The following is a 17,141-nucleotide window of genomic DNA, read 5'->3' on the forward strand; positions in this document are numbered from 1 at the left end:
GTTGGAGCCCCAATTGGAATTTATTTTTACACGTGCTTGTTCGTCTCCTGTTGTAGCTGTGAGTCATGAGCAGCTGGTGTTTTATGACAATATAGAAGAATTGGAAGAGCGGGAAGCCCAATGCTAAGAGCGGCTGCAAGGAGGGGCAGAAAAACCCGATACTAATGGGGTTAAGTGCAGATGCATTTGGAAACGCGAGGCCGGGAGTATTAAATTCAAATTTAGATGGTAAATTGTTATGGAGCAGCCTTGGTGAGAGTTGGCCCGAATCCCGCAGCCCAGAAACCAAGTGGGATTAAGGGGGTGGCCTCATGGGAAATTGCACTCCTGGGAAATTGGGTTGTGCCAGGTGGCTGGGGAACTGCACTGGCAGGATTTGGATGTGGGGTCCAACTATGGATGTTGTGGCACGGCCTGGGCCCCACAGGGAGTCTGGTGGAGTGTGGCATCCCTTGTCCATCGGAGAGCAGTCCGAGCGAGTGCCTCGGGCTGGTGGGGTCACCGGACCCTGGAGAGGGTTGGCACATATGTGGATCCGGGGTGTTTCCTTCTGGGCACCGGTCATGGTGTACTGGAAGGACCACTAGAGGGAGGTGTTGCGGGTCGTGCTTTTTTAGTCGCACCACTGAGGGCAAGGAAGGGCTTGATGAGGTGACCGCCCAGGCAAGCGGAATGGCAGCCTCTCCCTGAGGGAGTGACATTTTGGGTTTTGTGGGTGGGGAAGGTGTGTGTGTCCGCAGGAATGGATCAGGCTTGGAGGAGTGGTGACTGCAGCCCCTCCTGAGGTAACTCGTCCCTGGTAGCCGTTTGTGTCTGAGGTTTGGGGGCCGTCGGAGGAGGGTCTGGTTTTGGTGACCAATGGGTAGAGGGACCCTTGGCGTCATGGGTAGAGGCCAAAATCCCTGAGGACAGGAGAGTCTGTGTGTGGGGACCCTCTCTGGCGGGATGTACAGCGAAGGAGCTGTTTGGCTGCTCGGGGCTGAGAAGCTAAAGGAGGAGAGCTGTGAAGTCAGCTGACTTGTTTTTGGACTGCGGGCACCACAGCATGAAGTGCCCCACCATCTTGTTTGTGCAGGACCTCCCTTCTGTCTAGTTGAGGGCCACACCTGCAGTGTGTAAGGAATGAAACTATGGCCTTGTGGGAAATGTAATGTCTGTTGTTGTTGCTGTGTATGAATGTGGGAATGTTCCACTCGATCCCGTGCGACTTTAATTGTGCTGTGGAGGGCAGGTAACCCGTGAAATTGGACAGGTAGATTTTAAATTTGGTATTAGGGCTCAACTGACAGCTAGAGCAGGTGACATCCACTGGGGGATGTGGTCAAGTAGATGGGATTGTAAATTGGTGAAGATAAATTGTCTGATAAGGTAGGAATGCTTGTTTGCTTTGGAGCAATTCTCTCCCTGCCCCAAGACATCAGAGCTAGGAGACAAGAGAGGGAAGAATTTTCTACATAGAATTGTACATTTTGAATGGTTGTGTGAAACCCAGGGGTAGTACGGTAAGGAAGATAGGTAAGTTGGTTCTTGCTCGCTTCCCACATCCCCTCATGATTTATTTTGTTGAGGTTAATTCGGTGCGAGTCTGTAAGCGTTAAGGCTGGAGCTGTTGCCCCTGCAGTGAAACTTGCAGGAGCTGCGGTTCCAGGGGAAGGGGGGTGGGGGGAGAGGGAGCTGTGTTGTGTTTAGGTGGGGGGTGGCTAGAGATTACCTTAGAATAGATATAACTACATAGAGTAGCATGGTCCATGTGCGAGTATGTAGCCAATCTCGATGTAGTAAGCAGGGGCACGTCAGCTTGAGGATTGTTTGTTTGAATGTGCACCAAACGGAGAGTGGGGCGTTGTATTAAAATAGCTAGGAAATAAGTTTATTAAATGTGTACAAAGCTCCCTGTAAACATCCAATGGGTGCACTGGGTGGAAAAAGCAGAGAAGAGCAGTGCAGAGAGGATATCAGTGCAGTGCAGAGGAGAGCAGAGGAGATAGCATGGGGCTCTGCCACACAAGGGAGAGAACGGGCGGAGCTATGGTCGTCTCATGAAGGGAGGGGTGGAGCCCAATGCCTCGAGGGGCAGAGGGTTGTCAAGAGAGCAAGGGGGAGAAGCTGAGAGACGTGAGGGATCGTAGTGTTCTGAGGAGGAAGGGGTGGAGCGTTGCCCGGGGAGAAGAGGAAGGAACCTGTAGCTCTCGGTTTGGTGTGCTCAGAGGAGTGGGAACAGTTCTGAGGAGATTCTTGAGAGTTTGAGGAGCAAGAAAGAGGATTGCGCTGGGTCAGAAGAGATCTCACAGAGTTCTAAGAGGACTAAGAGGTGAGGAGAATGTTAAGGAGGTCGACCTGCCTGCTTGCCTTTGCCTTGTGCCTGCTGTTCTCATTGGCCAGTTTGTCATCCTCCTCATTCTTCCCATCATCTTGCCCATCACCTCTTTATCCCTCCTCATCACCTGCTCATGGCCACTATCTCCAGAGATAAGTCACCCGGTTTTGTCCCTTTCACCGTCTGTGATTGTGTCTGGAGTGAGGCGCCTTGGATTCCTTTCGATTTATTTTACCTCATTATTTACCTCCTTGTGCATAGTTATTTGTTGTTCCTTGAATTCTTCATTTTTCCCTTCCATTCCACCGTCAAATTCCCCCGTCAGGTCGATCTTCCCTGGTTATTTCCTTCGGGAATAAACCCGTTTGGTTTCAAAAGGAATAAGGAGCCTCGTGATCCTCCTCAGTCCCACGCGGGAGCATAAAGTCCACCATAATTGACAGTCTGAGGGACTTAAAGTCTGTTCGGTCCATCCGTTCAGAGGCGGTGTTCATCGCCCTGAACACAATAATATGTTATCTGTTATGTACACACACACACCTCCCGTCTCTGGCTTATTTCGATTTAATTTAGAGTTAAAGGAGTTGTATTAATAAAATACGTTTTTACGTTACGTTCACTCATTCAAAACAACTCACGGCCCTCGTTACGCCGTTATCTCTCTGGACCACTCACGGCCTCATTTCACTGTTCACCAACAGAATTCTCACGACACTTTTTACACCGTTCACTCACATGCAACTCATGGCCCTCCTTACGCCATTCGTCCACACACAACTCACTGCCCTCACGCCGTTCACTCACTCAGAACAACTCACGGCCTTCTTTATACTGTTAATGCACACGGAACATCACACCACTCACTTACACGTGAAACACCTCATATAACACTATTTTAGTAAGAAATAGAACAGATTACCAGGTTTGGCATAATAACAGTATATTTTAGAGTATGTTAGACCCACTTTGGAATATAAGTCACCCGCATGGTTTTGTGGTTTAACGAAAGCCCAGAAGGAAAGTTTGGAGAAATTGAAACGGAAAGCGTTTCGTATAATTCTCTCGTGACTTTTGTACAACCAAATCTTATGCAGACATTTGTCAGATTATATTCCTGTTCTTTCAGAGAGGCTCGACCAGTTCTCCCTCAATTTTGGCAATGTACTTTCAAAATCAAACGTACACAGAGATTGGCTCCCCCCACGAAGGAACAATAACTTGAAGAACTCTGACATGTTATCGACTATGAGATGTCAAACCAACCGCTACAAGTGCAGCCCCATCCCCTTTTTAACCTCCCCTTTGAATAATAATTGGATGAGGTCCTTGTGTTAATGAGTTTGACGGCTATTGTGTTTTGTTAGATATCTGTGTTTTTTTATATTTTATTATCTTATTTATTTGCCATTTAATGTTTGAGCCATTTTTATTTTTTGTGTTTATCCCTGCAATATTTGTGAAATTGACTGTAATTCAACCTATGGCTGTGAAAGTCTTTTTGGTATTAACCTATTATTATTATTGTTATTATTATTATTATTATTATTATTGTTGTTACGTTTGTGGGGGTAGATGAAGGAATCTCATAGTAAAGGTAGGATTGTATAATTATAGCATGCACCATGGACACGTAGGAGAAATCTCGATGTACTTAAGTAGGGAGACTGGAGCTTAAGATTGTTTTTGTGTCTTCACACGAGGGGTGAAGCAGTGATAATTAGTTAGGGACTAAGGTTAGTTTTCCCCAGTATGTGATTTCCCTCTATGACTTTCCCTTTACGATTTACATTACAAGGCCGGCCATGCAAAATCTCCATTGAACGACAACAACCGCCGACAGAACCCGAACATTGCTGATCAGACTAAGCTCCACCTCTAAAGGACCATAGGAAACAAGCCACACCCATGAGGGACATGATTAGCCCAGAGGTTGTGGGTGGGGTGAACTGGGAGGGACGTTCAGTGATTGGCTCTGAAGATGAGGAAGAAGAGTGCATTTCTCGCTGGCTCTCTCTCGTTGGTTTTTGCTTGAGCAAGACGGGCGCGATATTTGCTGTTGTGCTTGGTGGATTTTTGGCGATTTGGAGGAACGAACCTTGGTGCGGTCAGTGTGAGGAGGCTGTTGCTGCCGTTGAGGAGGAGCTGGAGGTCACGCTGTCCCTCCCCGACAGTGGAGGAAATCATATTCGGGACTCACCTCCAGCCTGTGGACCCGAAAAGCGTGCGACACGTTCGGGCTGTCACCATTTCTGGGGCGTTTCCCCGCGCTGGCTGCTCTGGGCCACCTTGTACTGCCGACCTCACCAAAAGCACCATTTTGGACGTAGACCTAAGTTTCACAAGCGCACACAATATTTTATTTTTTTATTTTTCGTGTGTGTGTGTGTGTGTGTGTGTGTGTGTGTGTGTTGGTGAATGAGTGTGTGTGTGTGTGTGTGTGTGTGTGTGTGTGTGTGTGTGTGTGTGTTAGTGAATGTGTGTGTGTGTAAGTGAGTGTGTGTGTATGTGTGTGTGTGTGTGTGTGTGTGTGTGTGTGTGTGTGTGTGTGTGTGTGTGTGTGTGTGTGTGTGTGTGTGTGTGTGTGTGTGTGTGTGTGTGTGTGTGTGTGTGTGTGTTAGTGAATGTGTGTGTTAGGGAATTCGTTTCTTCCACAACTTTTATTTTTGTCTCGTATTTATTTTTTATTAAATCACATTTGTTGAATTTTACTGTCATGTTTCTTTGTTTGTGGTTTTGGAATAAACCCCTGTGTTCCGTTCAGGTAAACGCTTCGCCTCCCTTCATTCCGTGCACGACAAAGATACCGCCATTTTTCAGGGAAGCCTCCTCGGGAGTAAAACTGTCTCGGTTATCCGGCACCCAGCGGTCTTAATAGCTGGTGACAGGACATTATTATTAGCTGACAAACCATATCATATGACCAATGATGTCATTATCAAATTATAATTTCTACATGTAGTCGATCACATGTAAAGTTTCCCCATTGATCAGTTGAGCGGTTTCAGAGGAGGGGGTTTTAAAGGTTTTCTTATGATCAACTGTGGCTGCCATAGTACGTGACTTTTTTGTATACAGAGTCAAGGCTCATGGAAGAGCTGGAGCACAGAACATATCAGAACGTAACATAAAACGAACAGCAGATAGAGAAAGGGGAAATGCCAACAGCAGGGCCGAGGGAGAAAATAGACGCAGTCAGCCAAACAAGGGATGCAGGTAATGATGAGGGGTAGGGGAGAATACAAGGGCCAGACAAGATGGATGACATCAATGTTAACAAATGATGTTTCCCAGAGGAAGTCGATCACAAATTTAAAGTTTTGTATCGATCAGTTAAGCGGTTTTAGAGAAGGAGATTAAAAAAGGTTTTAAAAAATAATCCAATATGGCTGCTATACCACGTGACTGATGACGCCATTGTTGACAAACTATATTTCACAAATTTAAAGTTTCCCATTGATCGGTTAAGCGGTTTGAGAGAAGATTGTTAAGTTTGCCTGTAATCCAAGATAGCTCCCAAACTAGATCAAAATTCAAGTACTTTATAGGGACCTTTAAACCTTACTATGACCAACCTATAGGTGGAGGGGGAAAGATGTCATGGACAAACAAGTTCGACCACACCAAATATTATATTAGCCAAGTTTGGTTACAATGCCATTGACAGCAGTTTCGGAGAAGAAGTTGCAAGTGTTACCGGAAGGACTGATGGATGGATGATGAGCCATCCCATTAGCTCACCTCAACTATGTTACAGGTGAGCTAAAAATAACCCTCCAATTCCCCACCTTCCCTCGACAGATCTGCGATTTTGGTTTGGCACGACTTGAGGAACCTGATGAAGGTCGCCATATGACCCAGGAGGTGGTGACGCAGTATTACCGTGCACCCGAGATCCTCATGGGCAGCCGGCATTATGGTAATGCTATCGACATCTGGTCTGTGGGATGCATATTCGCGGAATTGCTGGGGAGACGGATCCTCTTCCAGGCACAGAGCCCGATCCAACAGGTAGGGCATATTTTGACAGGTGTGTGTTGTTTCTCTTTTGTTGTAATCATTAAACAGAAAAACATGCCCTATCAAACTGTTAAGTTACAAACACATGCTCTGAAAAGAGATAATATTTGCAATGCAGGCCATTTGCTATGCAAGATTCTTGCCAGGGAGTATAATCCACCCTACATGATACACATTGTTGGTGTGCATGGGGCTTAACACGTGTTGCTTGTGATGTGTTATCATGTTGTCGCTGACCAACTGGGCAATTTGAATACGTTTTTGTAACTCTGTCTTTCAGCTTGATCTCATCACAGACCTACTGGGAACCCCTTCTATGGATGCCATGCGTACGGCCTGTGAAGGAGCTCGTGCACACATCCTGCGTGGCCCTCACAAACAGGTAAGAGCTAGCAACATCAAACAGGGGTTGGTTGCTGTAACTCTCTTACAAAAAATGGTTAAGACATTAAAAAAAAAAAAATTGTCATTTATTAACCCTCGAGGAGGTGAGGCTACTAAAACAAATTAAGAATGTGATTGTTTGGCCAGAGCTTGCTGATATTTTAACCTTCATGTTGGTAAATTGGGATTGGTTAATATCCATCTTTGAATCGAAAAAGCTGGCCTGGGCACCCTCCTTGAACCGAAAGTCTGTTTTGCAGCTTTTGTAATTCATTTTTTCTGCATTTTGAGAACTATTTATTAATTCCCATTCAAGCTTACCTTAAGTGAGGGTGGGAGGGAGGGGTTCCCTGGATGGCAGAAGCCTTGTTAGTTAGCAGGAAGTAGCACTTGCGTTCATGGTAATTGAAGCCACGTGTGCCAAAGGGCCACTGCCCGGCTCTTTTGCATACTCAAACTGTTGACAATCCTTTAGTTGTGCAAAACATCTGTCAATAAACGGCTTTTCAGGTTGATACTTCTGATCGCTATCTGTCTATGTCTTTTTTGTCTTTCTCTTATGTCTGTCTGTTAAATATCTTGACATTTCTTCCTGTACTTATTGAATTGAGCAAAGACCTGACAGAAGAGTTTGTAGATCGGTTTTAGGCTTTGGGGATATTTCTATCATTGGGTTTGTTGTTGACTGTCTTGTTGGCAATTCTATCGATGGGGTAATAATACTGCACTAGATTGCATTGAGACACGTAGTAACAGTTTTCCGATAATATCTAGAATATAATGTCTTGATGAGAAAGAATTTGGTTGTCCATTTGAGGAAGGGAAAATAGGAACAAAACAATTTTACCGATTAGCAACAAAGGTCCCAAAGGTACGTGTCCCTTTAATAGCAGAGCAGAGAGTGTCAGCTTAGTTGGGATAGATTTGAAGTCTGTGTAACGGTTGCCACAACAAGTGGATGATTCATTTCAATAACATCATTGCACAATTTAAGAAATTTTGATGCCAATTAAATGCATTACCTCAGGTGTCTCCCCCTTCTCCTTCCCATTACCACACTGCCCCACAACTCGTAAAATTGTTACAGCTGAAAGATGTAAAAAAAAAAAAATCAGGATACGTTTTTTTTCTGTCTTACAGAGTTCATGTTACAAGCTTAATATCATCTGATTTCTCATTTCTCTCATGTCCTCCTTCTACACCCTTCCCTTATTGTCGTTAGTCATCTCTGGCTGCACTTTATTCACTCTCAAACCAAGCAACTCACGAGGCTGTACACCTGCTTTGCCGTATGCTCGTATTTGATCCGGTGAGAAGTCTATCCTCTCTTTGGCCTGTATCGTAAGGTTTATTACATCGAATGTATATTCATTGTATTGCAAATAATGATGTGCTTTACTTCTGAATGAGATTAAATGACTCTTATTTCTACACACAGTCGAAGCGTATCTCAGCACGTGACGCACTTGCTCACCCGTACCTGGAGGAGGGTCGCCTGCGGTACCACACTTGCATGTGCACCTGCTGCCAAAGTGCAGCAGGGGGTGGCACTGCACGTGCTTACACGGCTGACTTCGAACCTACAGCCCTGCCGCGATTTGATGACTCATTTGAAAAGCACTTGACCTCTGTCCGTCAGGTCAAAGGTCAGAGGGCAGCGGCAGGTGATTATTATTATTTATTTATTTTCCCCCACAGAGTGGTTATCAAAGTTTTAAATATTATTATTATTATTTCTTTATTTTTATATAATGGAAGTTGAAATAGAAGAACTACTTGAATGAAATGTGAATATTGTCGCGTCGCCTAGCGATTAGCACCGCTGGATGACGGAAAGCCATAATGGTCTTTAATTCCGAGGCGCGTAGCTGAAATTGGTGGTTGGTCCGTTGCGCGCGGGTGAAGGAACCAAAGCACTTACCTGAAAAGAAGCCACACGGGTTTATTCTCGGACCCATGAACAAATAAACACACACGACAAATAAAATGCAACAATAATGAATTTAATGAAAGTAAATGTCAGGGATTAAAAATGAAAGGTGAGGTAAATCTAAATCCTAATTTGAGACGTCTCCACTCAGTCACAAAAACAGACAAGGGGAAAGATGATGGAAATAAAATAAATAGTTTTGTTGAGTCGGCCGGTACTAAAATGTGTTGAGGGGCTTGTTGGTCGTTGCCGCCGGTGTAGCCATTCGCGCGGGACGTACTCCAACAATGGCGCCAAAATCCCACGTCGAAAATGCCCAGGTGCGAAACAAACTGTCAAATGGCCCTTCCTTGCTTCCACTGCCCAGCACAATGTGGCTCCAGCTCCCCCAAAAAGCACCACAGTCCAACAACACCCCCCTCCTCCAATGCTGCAAAGGTTCCACAAAGCTCCGAAACGTCTCTTCACAAGCGCACACAAGACAAAAGTGACCGCCAGAGACAAAAGCCAGACCGAGAGAGAGAGAGAGACTCTTCTTCCTCCTGCCCGAACCTTGTCGCTCTGACTATACACTCTGTCTAATGCACCAGCTCTGTCGAATCACCCCATGTCTCGGCCACCAATGACGAAGCTTGGGGCGTGGCCCGCCGGTTACGAACCTTTGGAGGCGGGGTTTAGTTGTCGATTGAGAATGTTCGGGCTTCTGTCGGCAATTATGCCGGTTATGGTTGGTTAATGGACGGTTGTTGTTATTGTTGTACGAGGGTTTTTATTGCTGGCCTTGTAGTTTGTAAAAACGTGGGGGAAAAGCCACAGGGGGGGCAATCATATACTGGGGGACACTAATCTTAACCCTTATCTACTTAACACAGCTTCACCCCCCGTGTGAAGACACATAAACAATCTTAAGCTCCAGTTTCCCTACTTGACTACATCGAGATGTCTCCTACGCATCCATGATCCATGCTATCCCTATACAATCCTGCCTCCACTATGGTATTTCATCATCTACCCGCACAAATGTAACAGTATTATTTCTACACAACTTGATGTGCAGTTGAGCAGAAACGTTTTGATAAAATCTGCTTTCCTGCCCACAAAAAAATTGTGCATTCTAATCAAAAGCTAACTCGTTGCAGAAAATGAGCATGTGTAGAGCAGGAAAGAAGGGTTTTTGAAGAATGCAGAGGGGCATGTGCGTAAAGGAAGAGTATTGATTATGGGGATTTGTAATTTGCCAGGGAGAGATTGGGTCCATGAATAGGGAAAGGACAGAAAAGATGAGGAATTTCTAGATCTAGTTCAGGATTGCTTTTTAAACCAGTTTGTAGACAAGTCCATAAGGGTGAGTTTAGTGTAGGACCTCTTTTGCAAGAATAATCCCAATATGGTAGAGGAGGAGGTAGGAGAGCATTTTGGACAAGTGACCATAACATTGTGTGCATAAGCATTGTGTTAAGAGTTTGAGTTCAGCATAATAAGAGTAAGGGTATTACATTTCAGGAAGGTAAACTGTGAGGGTATGAAAGGCTTTTTCGGCCAAGACTTGTGATAGCTATCTGCCGATGCCTTTTTTACGGCGTAGCCCATAGGGCAAATTCCGTCTGGAACAGCATTTAAGAAGTTGAAGACGTTGAAGAAGAAAGTCTGTCCGGCCGGTGTATGTGTGTATATATACTATACAGTCAGGTGAAAAAGCAAGTACACCCCATGCAAAGGTTTGACTTTCAACATATTTCAACATACAGCTATTTGATCTTCATTTCAACAATATTGACAGATAAAGGTGATATAATATAACAAATATCATGAAACATGTACATTTTGTAGTCCATTGTATAATTTAAATAAACATAAATGCAAATTTCGCATGTGGAAAAAGTAAGTACACCCCTACATTTATCACTACTTCAAATACCTAAAATTAGAATCAGGTGCACCAGCTCAGGTGCAAATGATTATAACATCGTTAAAGAGGATCTTGGAGGAACCTGTCTTATTTAAACCTCAGACATTTAGTTTGGTTTGCTCTTTGTTGTTGAAGTGTGCGTTGTCACCATGCCTAGATCAAAAGAGCTCTCTGAGGCCTTCAGGTAGAAGGTTATAGATGCCTACGAGTCTGGGAAGGGATTTAAAAAGATCTCCAAACAATTTGAAATCAATCATTCAACTGTCCGGAAGATCATCTACAAGTAGAGAAGATTCCAAACAACTGCCAACTTGTTCAGGCTAGGCCGCCCCAACAAGTTCAGCCCGAGAGCAGACCGCAAGATGCTAAAAGAAGTCTCTAAGAACCCCAGAATGTCATCACGGGACCTACAGGTAGCTTTTGCCACTGTTGATGTCAAAGTGCACGAGTCTACCATTATAAAGAGGCTGCACAAATTTGATCTACATGGGAGGTGTGCCAGGAGGAAACCTTTGCTGTCCAGAAAGAACATCAGGGCAAGATTAAAGTTTGCCAATGAACACCTCGGCAAAGACCAGCACTTCTGGAACAATGTGCTCTGGACAGATGAGTCAAAGGTAGAGCTATTTGGCCACAGTACCAGAAGACATGTTTGGCGAAAACCAAAGACAGCATTTGACCACAAGAACCTGATACCAACTGTAAAGCATGGTGGTGGAAATATTATGGTTTGGGGCAGCTTTGCTGCATCAGGGCCTGGGCAGCTCACCATCGTAGAATCCACTATGAATTCTTCATTGTACCAGAGGGTGCTTGAGGATAATGTGAGGCCATCTTTCGGAAAGTTGAAGCTCAAGCGAAGGTGGACCTTGCAACATGACAATGACCCTAAACATAGCAGTAAATCCACCAAGGAATGGCTGAAAAGAAAGAAATGGAGGGTTCTGGAATGGCCAAGTCAAAGCCCGGATCTAAATCCCATCGAGATGTTGTGGTGGGATTTGAAACGAGCTGTGCATGCAAGAAACCCCTCAAACATCGCACAGCTGAAAGAATTCTGCATGGAGGAGTGGGCAAAAATTTCTCCCAGTCGATGTCAGAGACTGGTAGACAGTTATAAGAAACGCCTACTTGAGGTTGTTTCTGCCAAAGGGGGCAATACCACCTATTAGAGCCAAGGGTGTACTTACTTTTTCCACATGCGAAATTTGCATTTATGTTTATTTAAATTATACAATGGACTACAAAATGAAAATGTTTCATGATATTTGTTATATTATATCACCTTTATCTATCAATATTGTTGAAATGAAGATCAAATAGCTGTATGTTGAAATATGTTGAAAAAGTCAAAACTTTACATGGGGTGTACTTACTTTTTCACGTGACTGTATGATGTATGTCCCTTCCGCCGGCATTTTGCAGGTCTATTCCCTTTAAAATGTGTTTTCTCTGCAACTCTTGGTCCGATTGACATGAAATTCGCCGCCTCCTGTCGAATTTTTATTGATAATTATGATGTCATAGGTCAAGTGATATGGGCTCCATGCTGGAAAAGCTGGAAAACTTTGTACCTCCATGTCTCCATAACTGCTTCATCGAAAAAATTGAAAGGTGGCTCCTTGTAAAGTACTCCCCATGGGGAATAACATGTGTTAATAATGATGTCAAAGTGAAGGCTCCTATGACGTCATAAGTCGACAAGTAGAGTGCTTGATCCGATCAGTATGAAATATTTTGAGTGTGATCCAGGGATAAATTGGTCGAATCGGCCACATGGTTCGGCAGCCATATTTTTACGGTGAAGCCCGTCGGGCAATGCTGTCTGGAACAGCGTTTGGCTGTCAGTCCGGTGCATATATTTATGTCTCTCACATATGTCCACCAATCAGCTGAGGATCTGGTCACATAACAGGGGGAAAGCAGATCTTCCACTCAGCAGATCCAAGCCTGGCTATGCCATTGTTGGACTTGTTTTGTTTATACTAGAAAAATAAAAATAGAGTTAGGTGCTGAAGATTGGGAAAAACTATCAGGTGGGCATTCAGCATTGGAGAAATGGGTGATCTGCAAGAAGCAAATGTGTCGAGTACACAGAATAAGTATTGTAACGTGTCTGGGATTCAAGTATGGACGAGGTCCACTGGGTGATCCCCGGACCCGCTGGTCATCCTCTAACCCTGTGGCCACGAGGCCACAAATAGCTCCGTGGCCCAACAGGTTGTTAAGCAACTGCAGACGCCGGTTGGGATAATTAGGTCAAACAGGGTCCTCACGCCTTTGATGTTGCGTTACCTGTTGGTGACATAATGACCTCAACTGGGGCACTGTGCCCTCAACACTCACCCATCTACTTATCATGGCCGAGTGAAGCTGTGAGTTGGATGTTGGCTAAACCAATACTGGACCGAATTGGTGGGTTAGAAACTTCCTATCTATCTATTACATACGCATTATTCCAGACCAATGAAGGAAAGGACAACTGAGGCAGATTTGAAAGATGTTCAACAAGCAACCAACAGCAGTCTTTATTTTTTATTTCACAAGCAGACCATCATCGAAGCACATGTTTACAAGCAAGTAAGGAAAGTCAGAAAGGCACAAACAGCAGACTTAACCCTAGCACGTATGTTTTTCCCCTTATACAGACTTGCACAAAAGACATGGTGCTATCATCCAACCGGAAATAAGGAGACGAGAAGATGTGAGGAGAAAGAAGCAGAGCAAAGTATGGGAAAGACTTCTCCCTTACCTCACACAACAAGGCAGGGCTGTGTCAGTGCAGATGTGTGGAGTGGGGGAAGGGGCGAGGATGGGGAGGATGGGCGGTGGAGTGTTGATGTGGAGTCGATGAGAGTGTAGCGTTGCGTAGGCTTAGAGGAAAATGTGAGGTGCGAATCAGTGTCTTGCCCCCAGGAGGTAATTGTTGATAGCTCTCTTAGGAATGCTGATTCCCTTTGTGTGTCAATAGTCGACGATTGGTGGTTTGTAGGGAAAGCAACAAAAGATAGCGTGAGTGCATGTGGAGCTGTGCGCTTGCCTAGTGTTTCCCTCGCTATGCCCTGGACTCAACGTGACTTGTCTTGGACCCACTGCCGATCTTCCTGTACCTAGTGCAGTTCGTCACAGCAGGCAATCCCTCGAGCAGGCAGTTTCCTTCCTGACTTGTCCCTGGCACACACAACAGCCCCAAACCGAGCCGCAACCTGGCCTTTTATACGAGCCACGCTGGGTGTGGTTTTGAGGGAGCAAAGTTCACACGAGCATCGTTCGACCCCACATGGCCTTTTCCCATTGGTGCACGTCCGACAGGGCGGGTGCAGCGATGAGGCAGTGTAAAAACTCCACATCATGATGTTCTGGTAGCGACCAGCTTCCCCCACCCCTCCCCTCACACACACGAACACTCGAACGGTTCCTCCCCAAACGCACAAACAATCAAATAGTTCCTCCCCATGTGCGCAAACACTCAAATGGCCCGGTGGTCACCGGCGAACTTGCCACTCCTTCAGGCACGCAAATGTTCCTCTTTACTGTGCGTATGTGAGAAGCGTTGTCCTGCATGACGAATGTGGAAGTGCAAGGAAGGAAAATGGAGGAAGGTAATTTGACCGGTCCGGAGGATTAATTGCTTTTAACGATGAGAGATTCGTTAGCACATACGGGGTTTGACAGAATGGTGACTTGGAAACCGAGGCATACGGGACGGACGGACTGATGAACAGATGTTTAATTTTGTGAATAATAGTGAGGTGTCAGAATGGTGAGGGTCAGATGAAGAGATGGATTGTGGAATTAAAAGAAGGAATGATGGATTGAAAGAGGATTGAGATTGTTGAAGTGCATTGATGGTGGATTGAGAAGGTTGAAAGTGGGTAGAAAAGGGGAAGATCACACCGGGGATGAAACGGGCTAATCTCACTCCACATTTCCCCCTGATCTCCTGGACATAGGGTGAAGGATCTACCTACACATAAACCAAAGAAATAACTGTCTGGGGAATTCCTACGTGTGTTTTTTTTCCTTTTTTTCTTTTCTTTTTATGTTGAATGCTACAGTCATGGACTATATAGTCCTCATCGAGGCCAGGTCTTAAATAAAATAACTGCATAAATAGAAATAAAAGAGAGAGAATGTAAAGGCGAGGAGTGAAAATGAGTAAGAAAAGTGTATGATGAAAGGTGTGTGATTATATAAAAATCGGATCTACGGTTGCTGCAGAAACCGTCCCTCACCTCCCCCCACCCCCTAAACTCTCCCCTCCCCCGGCTTTGAGAAGGTGCAAAATAACCCGGCCTGATTAGGGGTTAATGTGTCTCAGCATAAGCGTTAAGTAATTAAATGTGATATTGGATATGCGTTGCTATGGTGTCGAGACAGATGACCTCCACCTATCCCAGTGTCTGTGTTTGTGATTTATGTCTCTTTTTAGAGCTTTGGTAGGCCTACAGGCACTGTATGGGCAGGAAAAGTAATGCTCAAACAGCTCAAGGCCAGAGGGGGAGGGGACACCAAATTCACAACTGGGAGAAGAGCGGTCCCTTACCCATCAAACTGGCCTTTAGGCTAATGGTAAGTGACAGGGTTCGCACAGTCCTTGAGATTCCTGGAAAAATGAAAAAGTATTTTCCAGCACTTCCAGTACAAAAAAACTTGTCCACCAAGTCCTTTAAACTCCTGGAAAATCGAGAATGTTGCGCAAATATAAATAATCTGCCAGGTCCCCTGATTGGAATTGTTAATTCCGCCAGCCTCTTCAAGAGAACCTTACCAATTATTATAACCTACCCCCAAGGATTTACCATTAAAGCCGCCCCAAAATGGGTTCTCGTGCAAAATCTGCAGCCAATGGCAGGTCACCACACAAAACGCTTTTTTGTGAGAGGGGAGTGGTATGGTATGGTGTGACGTGCACGGATGAGGCTATGTAAGGGGGTGAGGCAATCGGCACATGAGCAGGTGCATGTGGAGCCTACAACACGAGCCTGCACACGATCTGCATCAGGGTTTATCCCCGAATGGAGTATTTTACTGCACAGCCACCTGCTACACCACCACACAGCGAGCAGCACCCACTCTCCCCCTCGTGCCAGCTCCTATCTGCAGGTGGGAACTGTTCCTTGCCTGCCCATGTCATCCCTTGGTACTTGCTGCATGCTACTGGATGCAGCATGCAGGTCACATCGGCCTCTAATGTCTATCTCTTGTGGTATGTCTGATTGGGCCCAAAGGACTTAAATAATTAAGGTTCCCTTTCGTTTGTTGGTTTGTGGGTGCATATCGGTTAAAAGGTAAGGGGTTTGTTTATTACATACTGATTAATTGTGATTGCTTTTCTTGTAAATTCCTTCCTCCTTGCCATTATTGCTCTTTCAAATACACTTAGTTTCAGGGGTGAATTCTGTCTGTGGTGGCTGGTTCATTTGATGGTTTCATAAAGACCTGATAAGTAATATTTAATTGCAATTTACACTGCTTATCATTAGATCCAGTCACATGATGCCTATTCTCGCAGCACTGGGGTGCATTGAGACTTCCAATTTGCATGGTAACACAGTCTTCAGACGCAGATCCAGCAGGGAGGTCTCGAAGCGGTCGATGGTTGTGGTCACTTTGATGTGACCCTCCGGATTTAAAATGGGCAACCGGAATGAGCCAGATGGTTATACCAATATCTATCGACATATTCAATAAATTGTTGCATTGAATTGATGTGGTCTTGAGGTCTTGAGGACACAGGCTGGATGGGCCAAATGGCCTCCTCCTGCGTCTTACGTTCCCGACGTATCCTTGTGTATTGGTAATTTATAAGAATATGACAGTGATTAATTTTTAATAAACAAATATTGGTTGAGATCAGATAAACTGATTACTTTTTAGAACGTTTCCCCCCCCCCCCCAACCCCCCCCACCCCCCCCCGTCCCCACTTCATAGCAAGTGGGAAAGTGTGCAACGGCTCACAACTCTGCTGCAATGCCCAATGCAACATGCTGATGAAATACAAGGTGATCAAAAAGTCACTGTGCACCTGTATTTCTCTAGTTACTTGTAGGTGCACAGAGACTTTTTGATCACCTTGTACATAACTTGTATTGCATGGAAAATGTGAATGCCTATAAACTGTGCTCAGAATTGCTCTGCAAATACTATAATGTATATACGATGTGCCCTGCAGAGCTAATATACAGCTTCATTTTGGAGCAGCAGAAGAGTTCTCGAATTCCTCTCTGCATCAATCCGCAGTCTGCTGCTTTCAAGAGTTTTATCAGGCAAGGCGACAGTTCCTTACCACCATCATTGTCCTTATTAATGCCAAACACGTTTAATATTAATGCTAGAAGATAACACAAAGCCGAGATGTTAAATGTGATGAACATCATGAAGATCGACGTGGCAAAAACAAACAACCATACTTCTGGAAGTAGTGTAGTGGAAGCTGGTATTAGAAGTCATAATAAAATGCGCCATAGAATCATACAAGCGGAGGAATTAACCCTTCATAAGGACAAGTTATTTGCTAGTTAAACTCTTGTGCACCTCACTCCCATGCTTCCTGTGTTTCTCCCCACTTGCTGCTCCATCC

The 17,141-nt window shown here is 44.9% G+C and overlaps 1 protein-coding gene across 4 annotated transcripts in view; it reads left to right on the plus strand.

Annotated features, from left to right (window-relative positions):
• The window catches only part of NLK (nemo like kinase), a 70,632-nt gene that overhangs the window by 49,711 nt on the left and 3,780 nt on the right, over positions 1-17,141 (plus strand). For all 4 annotated transcript variants that reach the window (XR_013623838.1, XM_068102231.2, XM_068102232.2 and 1 more), the window contains exons 6-10: positions 6,116-6,325; positions 6,615-6,716; positions 7,941-8,027; positions 8,157-8,382; positions 16,734-16,827. Coding sequence is in view for 3 of the 4 variants with exons in the window: in XM_068102231.2 (XP_067958332.2) it covers positions 6,116-6,325; positions 6,615-6,716; positions 7,941-8,027; positions 8,157-8,382; positions 16,734-16,827 (719 nt within the window). In the remaining variant the exon portion in view is untranslated. The remainder of the gene's footprint in view (positions 1-6,115; positions 6,326-6,614; positions 6,717-7,940; positions 8,028-8,156; positions 8,383-16,733; positions 16,828-17,141) is intronic.

This window comes from Myxine glutinosa, chromosome 6 (assembly GCF_964187855.1).
Source record: "Myxine glutinosa chromosome 6, kmMyxGlut1.1, whole genome shotgun sequence".
Lineage (NCBI taxonomy): Eukaryota > Metazoa > Chordata > Myxini > Myxiniformes > Myxinidae > Myxine > Myxine glutinosa.